This window comes from Paramacrobiotus metropolitanus, unplaced genomic scaffold (assembly GCF_019649055.1).
Source record: "Paramacrobiotus metropolitanus isolate TYO unplaced genomic scaffold, Prichtersi_v1.0 Parri_scaffold0000031, whole genome shotgun sequence".
Taxonomy (NCBI): Eukaryota; Metazoa; Tardigrada; class Eutardigrada; order Parachela; family Macrobiotidae; genus Paramacrobiotus; species Paramacrobiotus metropolitanus.
Genome location: NW_026570251.1, coordinates 540,311 through 557,179, shown reverse-complemented (window position 1 = coordinate 557,179; position 16,869 = coordinate 540,311). Strand labels below are relative to the sequence as shown.

Here is a 16,869-nt window from a genome sequence, read left to right as displayed (position 1 = left end):
CCCAACCAAAGGGAGGATGGACATCACACCTCCTCAGCAGCCAACCATGACCATTACTGTGGAACGAATCGCAGCACCTACGGTGTCTGCAGGTTCATTACTTGAGCCAGTAACGGTCACAGTTAGAACCCCTGCACCAGTGGTCGCAGAATCGGCCAGAATAGCGGCGCAGACAACTCCGGCCGTCTCGGACCAAGAAGTCGAAATTGACTCGGCCCTGGTGCCCATGAGTGCTCTCACTCCTACCGAGCAGAGACACCTATACATTCATGCAGACCAAAACGAGCGACGGCGATATCGATTCCTGCTAACAAAGAGGCAGGAGGCGAAGGAGCAGAATAACATGGAAGAATATGACATGTTATCCGAGATGCTTGCGCCATTAATTTACCGAATGGTAAAAGATTACCGGACCCGTTGCAATCAAAGGGCCTTTCCCCCACCGGAGCAAGACCCAATGATGGCTGAAGCCCTGTTGTCAAGTGCCCCACTGATTGTGGTACCGCCAAAGACGCAGGCACCAGCGGCTTCAGAGCCAATGGATACTTCCCCGTCTGGACCTGTGGCCGTAGAGCCACAGCCAAAACCAGTCCAACCGGAGAAGCCACCGAAGGCCACTTCGTCGGCACAAGAATCGGCAGGCCAAAGCCAGTGCGGAACAGGGCCAACGGCCGCTGCTCCTACAATATTGACGAACATGCCCGCCAGTGTCGACGACATACCTTTTGGCCGTCCAGTAACTTTCCCCATAACCGGGACACTGGATAATCTGGCACTTGGCATGGGTGTCATCCACTCAGCTAACTCCCAACGGAGTAAGCAGCCAAGGAAAGCCAAGAACCCAGAGAGGGCCAAACCGGCCTCTCGTCCAACTTCTCCCCAACCGAGGGCCAAACCGGCCACTCGCCCAAACTCCCCTCAACCGAGTGGAAGTCAGGCGGCCATACCCCGGCCAATCCAGAATCCGGAGGCCGAGAGGAAGCGCCAAAAGAAGCAAGCGGCCAAGGACAAGAAAAGTCAAGATGCCAAAATCGCCCAGCTCGAGAAGCGGCTGTCAGGCGATGAAGATGTCCAAGTCCTATCGGACAGTCCAGACAAACCCGCAGAGCCTGCACTAAATCGCTCACGGCGGGACGAGGAGTGTGAACCACGCTTCAGGGCAGAACCGCCCTCAGAAGAAGTGATGCTTCCTTCGCCCTGGGACGATGAGGCCGAGCTACCAGACCCTGGACCGGAGGCCACACACATAGAGGTCCCAGCGGATCACTATGTGAGATTAACCGTGGCAGCTGCAAGGGCAATGAGACGCGCAACGGGACGAGACATGTACCAATGCCTCGTCTGCGTCCTCCGGTCCCGTATGAAGTACAAGGAAGAATATCAAGGCCTACCGCCGGCGGATCGTATACTAACGGCACCCTTTATGCGGCGGATGGTATCTCGAATTCTGGACATGGGACTTCTGGCCGAACACACCGTGATTGAAACAATATGATGGAATTACATGTGGCCCATCGGCCAGCAGGACTTTCCCGTAGCAGGGATTTTCCTTTCCATCAGATATGCAGAACCATTGCTTACCTGCACAATCCAAGAGGCTCCAACCTGACTGACATTGCCAGGACACTCAACGCTCTCTATTACCTTGGAGAGGAGAACCTGGACAAACTCACCACCAGACTGGCAAATGAGCTAATTGCGCTGGTCAGGGAAGGAACCCTGGAAACGACTAACGCACACAGGGCGGAGCCAATTCGCTTCACCATTCCGGGATTCATCCCACAGAAGAACCAACGGTCTCTGTACGTGTCACACGACGTTGACACGAAATGGGATCCGGACAGAAAGAAAGCGGTTGAACCGCCGAAGGATAAACTGACCGGCAGAGCCAAGGAGGCTTACTTAATCTCCCAAAAGGCCAAACTGCCCGGTCCAAAGAACTTGCCGGTTGAAAAGCCCCCTCGACCATCGGTCACTAGAAGGGAGAAGGCTGCACGGCAAGAAGCCGAAGATGAAATGCGCGCGGCCGGAATCCGACCCGTGCCAAGGGACACTGTGTCACTGCCTAACGCAGCTGGCCAGTCCAGACCTCCTTCACCGACTCCATCAGCCACATCAACTAAGAGTCGAAAGACCACGGCCACAAAGGCCACGGCTGCAAAGAGGAGCGGGAGGAAGGGTCCGCCACCACCGGGCCGAGACGTATCGGACTCTGAGGACTCCGAACCGGAGGACTCGGAGGAGGAACAACAAGAAGAGCCGGACCGGGACCAAACCATGGAATCCCAAAAGTCCGACTCGGATGACGACGATGACCAGAGCTCTGGTAAACTTACCATGAACGTCCCACCGGACCATGACACGGAAATCCCACCTGGTGATGAGAATCAGCCACCTAACGGTGACCAGGACATGGAGGACCAGGGCGGCGCAGAAGGCGCCAGTCAGGACCAAAGTGGCGCAGAAGGCGCCGATCGGGAAAGTCAGGCCAGCGTAAAAGACGCTGAGCCAAGTGGAAGCGGAGCACAGCCCGAACGGGACAGAGTGCGAGACTCCACCTCACCAGAATCGAATGATGGAGATCCAGTGGACTTTACCCGACCCATGCCCGGCCAAACCGCGCATAGACTATGTGCCGCCACCAAGGACCAATGTGGCGAGGAAATGGCCCGGCGGAGATCCATCAAAGAAGCCGAAGATCTCCAATACGGACGAGACGTGGGCATACATTAAGGCAGCCTTAAAGGTGTTGTCCCAAACGGGTACAACCCTTGCTACAGGAGGCTTGGCCTTCCAACTTATCCAGAAATAGAATGGCCCACCAGTCACCAAGTCCAAGGTGATGAAATACATTCGAATGGCCTATGAAGAAGGAGCCATCCTTCGAACCCATCTGCCCAACATGCAGATGTTCTACACGTTCCCACCGGAAAGACGTGACGACGCGCCTCAAGGCTATTGGGAATGGCGGAATGCCATCTTGGCGGTACTGACCACCACGCAACATCCCTTGGGCCTGACAAGAGGTGAAATGGCCAACCAACTCCTTGGACGATACAACGTACAACTTTCGACGTACGATCCTCAGCTGAGTGACGGGAATGAATATCCCCCTAGTCGCCCCAACGGGTTGTACTACCTCAGCGAGGACGTCCGATATGTCGTCAAAAAGATGCTGCGCGAAGGTTGGCTCAAGCAAACTGTTGATGAGCCAGAAGCCCAGCAGCGGTACGCAATGAAGAATAATCCACCGGACCGCTATGGCCCTCGTCCCACTGAACCCGCCTCCTTGGCCTCAACCAAGTCCAAGAAGAAACGGCGCACTTACCATCAGTAACCTAGGCGTAGAATTCGCATAGGGTCTAGGGGGTGAACCCGATATAATTCACCGGGCAAGAAAAGCCTAGTTAACAAATCACATGTAAAATCATAGGGACGTAAAATATAGGGCGTAATTAACATAGGGATCCGTCATAGAAAGTGGACTTAACCTTGTCCTGCAAGTTTCATTTCTGCTACCACAGAGAATGGGACTTACACCACAGCAGAAGTATGAACCGCGATGTTCGGACTGCAGGCGCAACAGCGGAAACCATTTAAACCGCCGGGACAACGCCCCACGGGAATTGTTCCCTTGCGCATATCACCTGCGGCCGGGCTTCCGCGACGAGAGTGATAGAGCCTGCTGCTTCTACTTGGAAGTGATGAGAGGCAATTTCGATGCATACTGCCATATGACCAGCCGTGATGGAAGCCATCTGTTCCCCCTACTGAGGGACCACGAGCAGATAGAGATCTACGATCTCTACATGCAACGCAGTGGCGACCGACAACCTGGCTGGAGCAGTACCGGAACCTAGATCCCTCCACTCAGTTAATCGGCTCGAGAACGGAAAGAGGAACGGGACCGGGAACGCTGATCCCGCAATTCGGGATCCGATCAGTCCCAAGGGCGTGTCCCAACGGCCGCCCCAAGGATTTCATATCAGCCACACCAGCAGCGGCCATCGTCAGGCTCTCAATCCTACGGATATGAGATGCCTACACCGACGACATACAACCAGATCCTGGAAAACATCAACAAAGCTATGGTTGACCAGGTGGCTAAGCAGCTGATGGAAGGTGGACTGCTGGATGCTTTGAAAGGGTTCCGCTACCGCGGAACCCAGATGACTTACGTCACTAGATCCAGAGCCGCAACCAGGACCAAACTGGCCGCCAAAGTCGTAGCCAGCCCGAGGAGCGCCAAACGCGCACATCACCCGGAAAACGGAGCGAGGCAGAGTCCAGTCTGGTTGTCGCTCAGTCCACCAAGCGACCAGAACGAAGTGTCAGCTCGGTGGCCCACAACATTAGTATCCAGACACCAATGGAGATTCAGTCCGCACCGCCGTCATCGGACCTACCGGCCCGACAAGACGCAAGCGTTAGTGCCACGGACTTCGATCCATACAAACACGCTGAAGACCAGGGCATCAATATCCGGCCACTTCCCCACCGGGTGGTGACGGATTACATTATGGGAGCCATCCCATACCCCAGGGACAGATGGGCCCAAGTCGATGCCATGGTCCAGAATCTGCAAACCTTCGTCATCCGGTCCGGACTCGAGTAGAAATGCAGAAAAAGGAGTGGCCCCGTGCTTTCAGCATGGCGGAACACATTGATAACCGCGAGGGCTACCCAATGGTCCGTGATAATGCTCTATCGAGCATCACGGACGTCAACTTACTTGGACAGCCCGTTACCAGACCGGACTGGAACGACTTGTGCCAACTGCACATAAAGGACGATTAACTTGACGTCGTCAAATACCTGGCCCAGTTCGTCCTACCGGACGCGAACGCCAGTTTTATAATCGCAGCCTCTAGAGCCGCCATGGAAATCCCATGCAAGCCGGCCGATCACAAGGATGTCCCGGGAACGTACGCTTATTCGTACAACGGCACGATGATACGCATCTTCGCCGCTAGACTTGGACACCTACGGTGCCACTGGAAACTTGAAGTTGCCTATCGGCAGGGGAATATCATTCCTCGGTTTCTGACCCAGGTGGCCCTCGTTGGAAATCAAATTCATGAAATCGAAGCGGGAGTTAAAATCCAGAGCGCCCTGAACGTTTTCAGGAGCCGCGCCAAGGACTACCGTTATCGACATCCAACGGACTTCGACGACGGAGCGGAAGCGTTCGTTAACCGAACGGCGGCGCGGAAACTTCCAACGAAGTTTCGCACTCAACGATCCTCAACAGGATCGTCCGCACACGTCCAGACCCAGGCCGAACAGTCTGGCCCAGAAGTCCAGCCGACCAGTGCCTCCAGCCAACCACAGGATAACCAGACCGAACAGGAATTGGCGGACATGGAGGAAAGCGTCGTTGACCCACTCAACCCAGGGTTGGGCGACGGCGACCAAGCCGGACAAGGAGGGCAGGAATAGGCCAACGGCCATTCCTGCATGTCGGCCCTAGAAATGGACCGACATCGGCTGAACCAGACTTGAACACCATGGTGGGTACAACCCAACGGTTGTTACCCTCGCCCAACAAACGTGGCTTACAGCCATGTATCGTCTACCTTACCGGACCTTAATCCCTGGATCTTAACCGGATTCCCCGGATAGGCTCTGGCTTAGCGGCTGGGACCATGAATTTGGCTCGGCCATCCCAGACCATCCGACGGAGTCCACCGGACCGAACTTGGCACAAGGCCTGTTTCACCGGCATGGAAAGGATCCAGCGCCCAAAAGGCGGCGACGGCCCGCATAGAAGTTGCGACAAGCCGTGGATCGATCCTGGCCCGCATAGAAGCTGCGACAAGCCAAGGATCAGCCTGGCCCGCATAGAAGTTGCGACAAGCCAAGGCCAAGTCCTGGCCCATAGAAGTTGGACCAGGCCCGCTGTGTGTCCAACGGACCATATGCGGCTCACGAGTTTAGTTGCCATACCAGGCAACTGGGACAAGTGAGTTCGGGAGCCACATAGAAGTTGTGGTACACCCACTTTGCATGCCACGTCCAACATCCTCACCACGGACCGCCCAGAGGCCCATCCAAAAGATGCACCGCCCCGAGGCCAAACGAGGATGCTTCTAGCCAGCAGACCGACTCCTTGGTGGAAAACGCCTACCGGCGCCCACAACTTAATTTTTTGGAGTTTGGCCCGGCTTACCTGACGTTTTCGCCAGCAGCCACTTAATTTTGTTATGGCCACGGTCTCAGGGAAAATTGCCTATCTGACTCATCGGACATGGTAGCTAACTCATGGCCCACGGCCAATGAGACGGACCAGACTCAACGAGTCTGCAACTTTGGCCCGCCACACACTTTGGACCGTCGACAAAACGACTAAGTCCTTTTGACCCGCCATCAACCTTGGACCGTCGAAAAATCGACTAAGTCTTTTGGCCCGTCCAACGACGTGGCCCACCGAAAAATTGACTAAGTCTTTTGGCCCGTCCAACGACGTGGCCCACCAAAAATCGACTAAGTCTTTTGGCCCGTCCAACGACGTAGCTCATCGAAAAATGACTAAGTTTTTTGGCCCGTCCAACGACGCGGCTCATCAAAAAACGACTAAGTCCACATCGGAGAGCCAAAACCTGTTATACAGGACTCCCACGTCCCACACCAGCCGGAGGCGAGCCACATCACAATGGAACCTCGTATCCCGGCCCAGAGCATGTCAGAGACCGAGTTCGGACCGCCCCAACGGGTTTGGTCCATCATTCCACCTCGGTCCTGGGACTTAGAAATTTTTCAATTATGGCCCTCTCGGACTTAGAAGATTTTTGGACCTAGGCGCATGACCAAACCGGCATGCAAGGCCAAACCGGTCCAAGTTAGAGACCCATATGGGCCATCCAAACGGAATTGGTCCAAGCAGACTATTTTGGTCACAGGAGCACCTCTCCTGTCCAGAGGCATCACTCTGGCCCCATATGGACCGCCCAACCGGGCTTGGTCCACCATATCGAACCAGGAAGGGGACAACTTGTCCTTGCGCATGCAACCGTGCCTTCGATATACCGCACCGCTGGATTTACTCCACTGGACCCCTGTGGACATCTCTTCATGCTCCTCCAGCAGACAACGGGTCTCCTTGCGCGCCTGCTGCACTTCTTGTTGCCGTTTGTGCAGTTCTTGACGATGTTGCTCTTTCTGTTGCAACTGTCTGGCATTGGTCTCCATAATAAACATAAACTCCTCGTCAAAGCAGGCGTCCAGCTTTTCTAGATACGGTTTTATTTTAACTGGTTCGCGATCCGCAAACGCATTCTCGAACTGGGGAATCATTTTGCTGTTTTCCTTATACAGTACATGCAAACTCTGAAGTTTCTCCGGATCCATACTTTGACTGGTGATCTAACGACAGGACACACTGAAACCACTTATACATCGTCCAAAGACCGCGAAACGAATTCGCTACTTACCGCCCTCATATTCGATCGGTAGTCTCTGATGGAGAGGGCCATGGCTTCTTGCAGTTCCAAGCGAACCTCGGCCTAATTAATCACCATTAAAGCTATCGATACATCCCAGACCAAAACAACAAATGTTGATATAAACGTACCTCCAGCGTGTTTTCATCCCCGACCCTAAGTGATGACTCTCAGCATAGGTAGTCCGTTAAACGCCGTTGTGATACCAAATGGCAGTGCCTTGCCTTCTTCCGTCGCTTGTTGATACTTCAGGGCTTCCGTATTCTGCAGCCGCTGAGCATCATTCCGGCGCTGCTCAAACAGCCGCCGCAGTTCCAACATCCGGGCATGGTCGCCGTCGTCAGCGCCGCTTCGCGAATCCAGGTAGTTTTCAATGGTGGCTTCGTTCTCCAACTGCGTCCGGTAGGACGCCCGCTCCTTGGCGTCTCGTAACGCGGCTTGTTGGCGATGGACGTCGTCACGTATCTCCTGCATGATGGTCGGGGACAAGCGGTACGCGGTAATGGGATCGGTTATATACTGGCACAGCAAGGATTCGGGAATATGATACGGATTCAGCTTGCCATCGATTATAAAGCTGTCCTGGAAATTCGGAAGGTCGCCGGTTACTGCAGCGTTCCTGCCGATGAAAACGCTCCAGACTGATAATGCGATGGCCAGGACACAAAACCGATTGCAATCTCCCATTTTCATGAGAAACTTAATTTTCTATGGTACCGTAGTATGAAAAGCTGTGCCAAACAAAAAGTGGTTATGAGTATGCTGCTATGGTTGTCAATGAACTAGACAGACAGATTTTGCGCTAATATCTGCTCTGCGAGCTATTTATAGTCAAGCCTCTGTGCAAAGATTGTGTTGCCCAGCAGGATTCCTGCTGTCTGTGCAAGAGTGTGCGAGATGTAAAGAATCCGGTAGCCGATTGTTCCAGCAAATCAGGATACACTCCCAGCATAGCAACCCCTAGTGTAAAACATGCTGGACACATGCGAAAACAATGTGCAAATTAAATAAATAATTATTTATTTGTACACGGATGACCAATGGTAAATTCTGAGAGAAACTGTCCACACTTGGCGCGATAGACCTGTACATACGTCTCTTACTTTCGATTTATTCTGCAGCGTTATAAAAATTAATATCGGTCACCCTTCTCACTTCACAGCCACTGCGAGTTGCGATTGCATTTCGCACTTTGCCCTCTCTGGCCTAGAAAATTCATTTGTACAATACATGCGGCGTTTCTGGGTTGTATGCCGCTCAGGATGCACAGTTAGACCGTGAGAACCAACAGTAATATAAAGTGTAAAGCTTTAATAAAAGAAAGCTGCTCTATATTCAGCTGATTTGGGCAAGCAGACCGTCTTCGTGAGACCGCAAATCAGATAACTGGGCACTAAGGCAAAATCCATTTTTCTGCACAAAATACGACGAACTTCCTGTACGGCTATGACTGGCCAATGCCGGCACTGCCGTTTAAAAACTGATTTACCCTCGAATAACTGATTGAAACTGAGCACATAATCGAAGCACTACAAGCGTTCCAGCTGCGCTGTAAAATCTTTCAAGCTGAATAACATATCAAAATAAAGCCAAAGGCTTGCAGTTTCGAACTACGGTTGGTACACATAAGGATGGAATCTTTGCTGTTGACGTTCTTGGTTGTCATTATCGGGTCACTGTGCGCCCGCATGACGCATAGTGAAACATGCTATGCACTAAATGAGCGCTGCAGATCGTCCGTTCCGCGGGTGGAGAAGGGATCATTCCCCATGTCGGAGGCGGACATCTTGGCAACGCAGCAAAAGGCACAAGATTTTTGTCGGTATGTCATCCACCCTAATACAAACTTTGCTGTTGGCTAATATTGTGTTAGCAGCAATTTCACGGTAATTGTGCCGTTGGCCGATATTGTTTTCCTAGAAGCAGCACTGCAGCAAAATAATAACAGGACCATTCTACATATGAAATCTGTATGCAGTGACTTGAAAACCGTGCTGCTATGTAATTTCTGTCTGTACACGAATCTGGTCACTAACTTGTATGTACACAATAAGTCGCACCCAGCTATTTATTCACACCTTATTCTCATTAAGGTGTGAAAGCATATAATATTTAGTACGTATTTCCTACACAAGATTGGTTATGATACTGTACAACGGGTTTGTCCATTGACTTATCGTACGTATATAGTACGTATATATATGTTAGCGATTACGGACCTTCTTACAGAGGCAGTTTAGTCAGCCCTTTTTACTGTAGGGCAACCAATACAACTGCTTTATGCATGCAAGAGTTTGAGGAGCGTTGTGCCAGCGATCCCATGTTGACGATCTACCGTGGCGCGGGAGATTTCTACGAAAGGCACGTATTTATGGCGGAAGCCAAAATGTGCCAGCTGTCCATCAATCCCATCCGCTACGATCGTGCCCGGACCCATTGTTACCGGCAGCGCCCCAATTTCGAGAAGGACTTGTTAGCGCATCGCAGCACCTATCTGCGCATATCGCCGGACACCGCCGTCGGCAAACGCAATTTCTGCGAGTAAGAGCATTTGAATCAGAACAGTCAGTTTTATTAATTATAGGGTTTCTACATTGCGAGACTTTGGTCCACTGAACACTGCTCCAATTTAGCTCTTTTGAATTATCAATAGAAGTTCTGGAGAATGTTCGCCGGACTGCTTTTGATTAGTAGCCGAAATAGCATGTACCGTGAATTTAAGAATGTACTGTATGCTTTGTACAAAACAGTTTCTCCCGGCTTTTCAACAGGCAAAGTGCATGCAGCTTGCGCAATCGACAATATGAGCTCATTATTCTAATACGGAGTTTTGTGCAAATTTGTAGAACCTTACAAGTGACTGCCGAAAGACTGGATGGAACGGCCAAGGCGGAGTTAACGGCCAAATGTGGAGCGGAAGCGGTGACTGTTATGAAGGAGGTCGCGGACAAACTGCACGCTGCCCAGTGCGCCAGTTAATCAAAATCGCTTTAATACTCAGTATCTCTGCGTGCAGAATGAGAAAATTCAGTTGGTTGCAAGAATAAGCCTGGAAATTCAATTTTGCGAAGAATAACTATGAAAGTGTGGGAATAAGAAAGCATGTGCAGAGACAAGAATGCTTGTATTGAGGTTTAATAAGGCATACACATAGGTCACAGTTGGCGAATATTAGAAAGAACTGTTTCCTGTTGTTCCTCGTCTGGGCCTCGGTGCCGGAGCGGGACTATGTTTCGCCGGATTTTACTGAGTTAGAATAATTATCACGATGCCGAATGATGCGCAGTATTGTATTCTTAGTCAAGTATCTGTCCTCGTCTCAAGGGATAAACGGGCGCGTACTCGTATGGGATAACCGAGAGCAAACTGTCAATTTCTCTCCTGTACAGGACCTACAGGTTAGGACGAAATGGTCGCATACCCAACATATCCACATTCCGTACGCATGCAGCGCAGTGCCCTGTCCAGAAGTGGTGCCATTGCATCTCGCGGCTACAGTACCACAGCAGAATTATTATCGCAATTCGCAAACACTTTCACATGCAGCAAATACACGGCTTCGGTTTGCAGTGGTGAATAGTACAGTACAAAGTCACCAAAAATAATGCAGATCGCATTGAACGAAACTGCTCTGTAAAGAGGCACTGGAAGACAGGAATAACTTACTGGTCTACTCAGGTTCCTATTAACCGGGCAAAAAAATAATTATATCAATCAAAATAATTGTCATACAGTGCAGAAGCTAAAGCATGCCGGCATCCATCGAGAGCAGCAGCTCAATGTTAAACCTAAAAATAGCCAGCAAATCGACTTATAGTTAACATTACCAGTTGAGCAGCATCTGTGCGCTTCTTCACGGCCACGCACAAACTTACGCAGAATAAAAAAGCAACCTAATTCTCTTGAGCACTGCCGTAAGATCATAATCTCGTACCAATTATAACCCTAAAAATAACCAGCAAATTTGTCGGCTTTGGAGGTAACACTTCAGCAACTTCCAGGGCGCTTTTTCGCTATCATACACAGGCTCGCGCACATTGAAAAAGCAGCCAGCTTCTTGGTTTGCTTCATCATTATCCACAGTTATGATAACGCTGGCATAATTCCTACAGCTATACAGTATTCAAAAAACATTTTTTAGGTCTTTAACGTTGCAAATGTGCTTAGGCAATACTGTTGTGCATTGTGAACAGAATGCGACGGTTTACAATTATTGCGCTTTTGTGTTTCGCCGGTCTCGGTACGTACGTGTACGGTGTGCTGTAAATTGTGATAGTTTTGTCTGTTTGCTGTTTACTACTTAGCGGTTTAATTTAACCGTAGCGGTCCTCACAAGTTAGGTCACAGAGTTGGTGCACGGGGAAATAGCACTTGGGTCTTGAAAAGGTGTTTGCTGCCCGCAGCCCGCTTACAGATTCACGGATAACACACACAATTGCAAGTGATGTTTTCCCGTACACCGGCTAACTTGCGAGGCTCGCTAAAAATAAATGTTGACCGTTAGATTGCTAATAGTGCGATAGGAAGCTCCTTCTGACTGAAAAACAAATTTCTCTGAGCGAATTACAGACGTATTAGTTAAAATTTGGCAAGATATCGTGACACGGAAGTAACCTTTTCATTGAAGGCTCTGAAATAGCCGCTCTGGAGTGCCACTACTACTTCCACAGTGTTTTGAAGGATGACCCCACGACCCGGATGAAAACGTGCCCACTGGGCGAAGTGTGTATGACGCAGTTCACCAAGCTAACGATCGACAATGCAGGTAACGCACCTGCTGTCAGCTACAGAAATAAGGGCATCCCAACGCTGTGGAACCACAGTGCTGATATATCAATGCGACCAATCAAAAAAAAGACCGGGCTAGACTCAATCAAACTTCAAGCGATGGCAGTTACCTATTTTGTGACGCTAGTTCGTTGTGGACACATATTAATACTGTATAGCAGCGTATGCAGATCACTTACATTGACTTAGGAGTGTCCCGAGGTGGCCCGCGTCTGGGTCTTGAGCCTGAGTACTAAAAGTCTGCGTATGATTAAACACACGAAAGCAACCTAACAAATAAAACGATCAAGCTTTGTGGTCCACTGCACTGGAAATTGGAATTGTGGCCAGCTGTTTCCAATACGTTGGGCAGTCCTTGTATACTTCGATTTGTTTTGTGTTTCACTGACTTTTAGTTAATACGGTTTAATATATTGCTCACCGGTAACCTCCCAAATGGCGCACATTTGACTGCCGTGAGTCACTGTTCTCGAGTTTTAACGCATTTCGTTCACATGTTTTATGGAAACCTGAAAATAATCTGTTTAATTTTTAGGGTTGAACTTCATGAGGGCAATTATTTTTAAAAAAACGGCGATGATTTACATAGGATGATTTGTGATAACTTTGTGACCGAAATCAAGTTGCGTGCGTGAGCAAAAGAGGAAACCGTGTGCTCAAAGTGAGAGAAATATGAGACACATCGAAGGACAGCAGTCACAGCATATACTGTAAACAATTCGTGAGCAATCAATATGCAGTTACACCCGTAATATGGCAATTTAGAAGATCTGGACGTGTATAGCGACTGCGCGCAAGTCTCCGCCCAGACCACGATGGGCTGTTTCGTGAGCAAAAACAGCCAGGTGACCTGCTACTGCAACACGGAACAATGTAATATGGAACATATGTTCCCCCTACGGGAGGTCGAGGAGTTGATCTCGTCAGCACACCGTCCCATGACCAGCTGGCTCTTATTCGTCGCCATGGTGTTTGTGCTGTTACATGTAGTGCTTTCTAAAGCGCTCTGATGCATAGGTTGAAATAGTGCGTGTTATTACACAGTTTGTAATATTATTGAATGTGTTTTGTGTGTTATTAACTTCTCGAATGTGCCAGATTGAAAAAGTTGAAATCTGTTGAAAAAAGGTTATTGGAATCTATCAATTTAATAATTTCAATAAAATTAGCATTTTAATAGAATTTCTTCGTTTTTTGAGGTAAACTCTGCCGTCGACTTCGCGCTGATGATGTCACTCTACCGCTCTACGTAACGTTTTTGTCGCGGTGGTCATTACCGCGAGACGCCCTTATAAATTACACTCACTATAGAAGCACTAATAATAATACACTAATAATACACTCTCCGTGATCTTTCTGAAACAAAATTTGATTGTTGAAGTTATCATCATAAAGACTACATAGATTAGATTTTCACAAAGCTAACCAAGGTTTTAAACTGAGGAACATCTGATGGCGCATTCAAAGCCATCTCCATCAGCCCACTCCTTCCTGTCACCGGGAGGGTTGACAAAAGCCTGATCCAGAAGACAAAAATTTCTGTAACTATGTATACCTAGCTTGATTGTAGCACTCCTCAAAATATGTCTCAAATGCGGCTGAAAAATCTTGAAAAAGGGCACTGAAATATAACATCAAAAGCAAAATTCGAAACTATTCGATTAAAATGTAAAAATCCGTGCACGCAGACAGTACCCGTGCGGACCAAGAAATGTCACCCGTCACAAGTCAACGCCCGTATTTAGCCGTGCACGCAGCCATAATGCAATCTTAAATCCACTACATCAAACATCCGAAATTTATTTCGACCGTCTTAACAGTGTTTTAATGTAGGAAACAATGACAATCGTAGCGAGTCCACCGAGTATGTTAGATTGTACAGTATGGATCGCATCATCTCCATGTCTTTTTTATACGTTTTCTCTTTAACGAGGTTGACAGCGTCCATCTTTTGGTCGCGGGTTTGGTAGATGAGGATAAAGTAGGAAAGAATGGCACCAGTGACCTTAAACAAATTCGTACCCGTTTTTCAAGCAATGATCTTGAAATTTCAATTACGTTGGCAATTTAGCACGGTACATGACTGTGGGTAACATACTCTGTATGTACGAGTACATAGTTTTACCGTGATAAGATATTCCTGGCTGACAGAAAAATACCCTCCCGCGGAAACCGAGGTATTCTCTGACATGGCAATTTCCTGCTGAATCCGGGTGGCAGCTTCTTCCAAAGCCGAATCCGGATGCTCGGCAGCGATAGCTTCCAGTGAGTTGCGAATTTGTCGAGCCTAAAGGAAATTGCTAAGCATATCTTCAGTTACCGCGTGAAGCATATTTTTCGGATTTCTTACGAAACTATTCTGCGCAAAAATAGTTGTTGCTTGTTTCTGATCCCAGAACAAATACTGAGCTCAACACATTAAAATTTTGAGAAAAAATAACAACAACGAATCGCTTTTGGACATAAAAAAGTAACAAAAATAATCTTGTTAAATTAGGGAAAACAACAACTGAACAAGAAAAAATTAATATTTCTAAAATCATTTTTCTACAAAATTACGAGTATTATCTGTTTTAACGCCTTTCGGAATAAAATTGCTCGTAAATTTCGTCTAACGAATTTTGTTGTTACCCTTACTCCCCACTTACTTGTGTGCTACATTGAACGAAGATAATTAGCCGCAGAATTGCCATGAGCACATCGTTGGCGCCGGAGTAGAAGATATACATGCTAACGCTGCTTTCATCGGCTCCTTGTCGCAGAGCGAATTCCGTATCATCCTCACCATCGTCCCGTTCCGTAGGCAGGCGCATATTAAACGAGATAAAGGCCACCACCACGACCAAATCATGCGCGCAGGTAAACAGCACCAAGCCGCTGAAAATCCCGTTAAACTGCCGCAGCACACCCATGACCTTTCGACAAGACGTCCACACTAGCATTAGTTGCTGCTTTGTGGCCACCGCCCGCAGTTGACGGTGGACACTCTTCAGGGTTGCAGTGATGAGCAATACCAGCCCCAGAACGAGCATGTGCGGGGCAATCGTACTATGATTCATCAGAATACTGCAGGCAGCGCTGATAGTTTTGAAGGTGGATTGCGGCATTTTCATCCCGAACCATTTCTGAAAAAGCTCCAGAAAGTCGTCGGTGCTTTTTAGTACGGCCGGAACGGAGAGTGCCGGGCACGCCACTGTCCACAATGCACTGATCACGACAAAGGCTTTGATGGGCCACAACCGTGGCGCCACCTGCAGCGCGGCCCCTTCCAGATTGTAAATGAGTTTCTGGATGCGTTTAGCATGGATGATCATGCAGAGGCAGAGGAAGGTCGAGTGAGTGGCGTAGAAAGCCCGCTCGGGCAGCATGGCCATGCTGAAAAACTCCATGTTCGAAATGAATCGATTCTCCACCACGATCCACGAGAACAGGTCCAGGGTGGTGCATAGGCAGCGGATTCCGAGGAGGCATATGGAATACGGAAGAAAGCAGCGGCTGAACGATGGCGTCGAGATGAAGTTGGTTAGGGGAAAATATCCGCAAATTCGTAGATAGTGAAGGTACAGTTTTAGTACGCCCAGTACCGGGCGGGGTTCGGAAGGAATTTTGCTCTCTTCCGCCGCAGCCATAATTGATTTTAGAACACGTTGCAGAGGTCGCACCATCAAGGGAATAAGCTGTAAAGTCTGCCTGATGTCTTTGCGTAATACCGAGAAAGCGTGCGAAATAATTTGTACGAATACCGTTGCAAGCGAGCGCTGCGGTATCTAGCTCTTTTGAGTTGCTACCGCACAGGTGCTGGCGCAGGTTAAGGTGCGACTCACATTGCTTTCCGAACTGGCAAACATTCCAGCGTAAGCGTAGTGTGTTATCCATTAATCGGTGAGTACTCCAAGTCCAACGAGGGATTGCGGATCCAGTACGGGATGGCTGAGATCAAACAAGCACTGTGTAATGTTACACTGTTGGGAGTCTTGGGACCAGGAATCGATAATACCCGTACAAATACTAAAGTGGAAGAGATGCTGCCCGATCGGTTCATCAAACTTACTGCTTGCTCTTACCAGCAGCTACCGCGCAACATGATTTTAGGCGCTATTTGTAATCTGACTTTAGCTTCCGATCATTCTTTCTTACGTACGGGACGATCTTAGCGACTGTTAAGCTGTAGCTTACGCCTATCTTCCATCTTTAGCCCGAGAGAATGCAGAGGCTTTGGTGTTTTTTTTGTGTTAAATTTTAACAATCAAGAAGTGGTACCAGCACGTGCAAATGTTGTTGTTATAACTATAAAATACCTCATAGCTAGACCAGAATTACAGCTTATTGCCAGAAAACTCGTTCTCCCCTTTGCAGCCTCTTAATGAATGCTGCTAATTTCTCAAGTAAGGATTTTAATGCTCTTCATGCACAACGAGCTCAAAAAGAAGCTAATGTGCTTACTAGAGTTGCTCAACCCAAATTGTAAATTCAGCGCTTTGGCGAGTTTCGTGCTGTGTAGGTTCGGAAAAGATGAATCATTGTACTCGAAAGATTGCTAAACCAGCTGCGAACGGATTTGCCGGAAGCAGGAAAACACAGGGTAGCAGAACTCAATACAAGTTACAACCGTAACATTAAACATTTTTAATTCTCATATTGC

At 48.9% G+C, this 16,869-nt stretch overlaps 2 protein-coding genes across 3 annotated transcripts; both read left to right on the top strand.

Annotated features, from left to right (window-relative positions):
* The first annotated feature begins 8,969 nt into the window (after positions 1-8,969).
* On the top strand, positions 8,970-10,538 carry LOC129588849 (uncharacterized). The gene is made up of 3 exons (XM_055483248.1): positions 8,970-9,261; positions 9,699-9,980; positions 10,286-10,538. The coding sequence occupies exons 1-3, from the start codon at positions 9,071-9,073 to the stop codon at positions 10,416-10,418; spliced, it is 606 nt and encodes a 201-aa protein (XP_055339223.1). The 5' UTR covers positions 8,970-9,070; the 3' UTR covers positions 10,419-10,538.
* A 929-nt stretch (positions 10,539-11,467) lies between these two features.
* On the top strand, positions 11,468-13,379 carry LOC129588833 (uncharacterized). 2 transcript variants are annotated; one of them, XM_055483231.1, is made up of 3 exons: positions 11,468-11,679; positions 12,067-12,204; positions 12,996-13,379. In XM_055483231.1, the coding sequence occupies exons 1-3, from the start codon at positions 11,634-11,636 to the stop codon at positions 13,235-13,237; spliced, it is 426 nt and encodes a 141-aa protein (XP_055339206.1). In that variant the 5' UTR covers positions 11,468-11,633; the 3' UTR covers positions 13,238-13,379. The 2 variants fall into 2 exon arrangements, with proteins under 2 accessions (XP_055339206.1, XP_055339205.1); XM_055483230.1 differs by having other exon boundaries at positions 12,993-13,379.
* The last annotated feature ends 3,490 nt before the right edge of the window (positions 13,380-16,869 follow it).

Excerpts from the sequence above, each read along its gene's own strand:
- LOC129588833 (XM_055483230.1), top strand. The coding sequence starts at position 11,634 with ATGCGACGGTTTACAATTATTGCGCTTTTGTGTTTCGCCGGTCTCG. Across the intron at positions 11,680-12,066 it reads TTTGTGTTTCGCCGGTCTCG|GCTCTGAAATAGCCGCTCTG; the intron begins GTACGTACGTGT and ends TTTTCATTGAAG. Across the intron at positions 12,205-12,992 it reads GCTAACGATCGACAATGCAG|AAGATCTGGACGTGTATAGC; the intron begins GTAACGCACCTG and ends ATGGCAATTTAG.
- LOC129588849 (XM_055483248.1), top strand. The coding sequence starts at position 9,071 with ATGGAATCTTTGCTGTTGACGTTCTTGGTTGTCATTATCGGGTCACTG. Across the intron at positions 9,262-9,698 it reads AAGGCACAAGATTTTTGTCG|GGCAACCAATACAACTGCTT; the intron begins GTATGTCATCCA and ends TTTTTACTGTAG. Across the intron at positions 9,981-10,285 it reads GGCAAACGCAATTTCTGCGA|AACCTTACAAGTGACTGCCG; the intron begins GTAAGAGCATTT and ends GCAAATTTGTAG.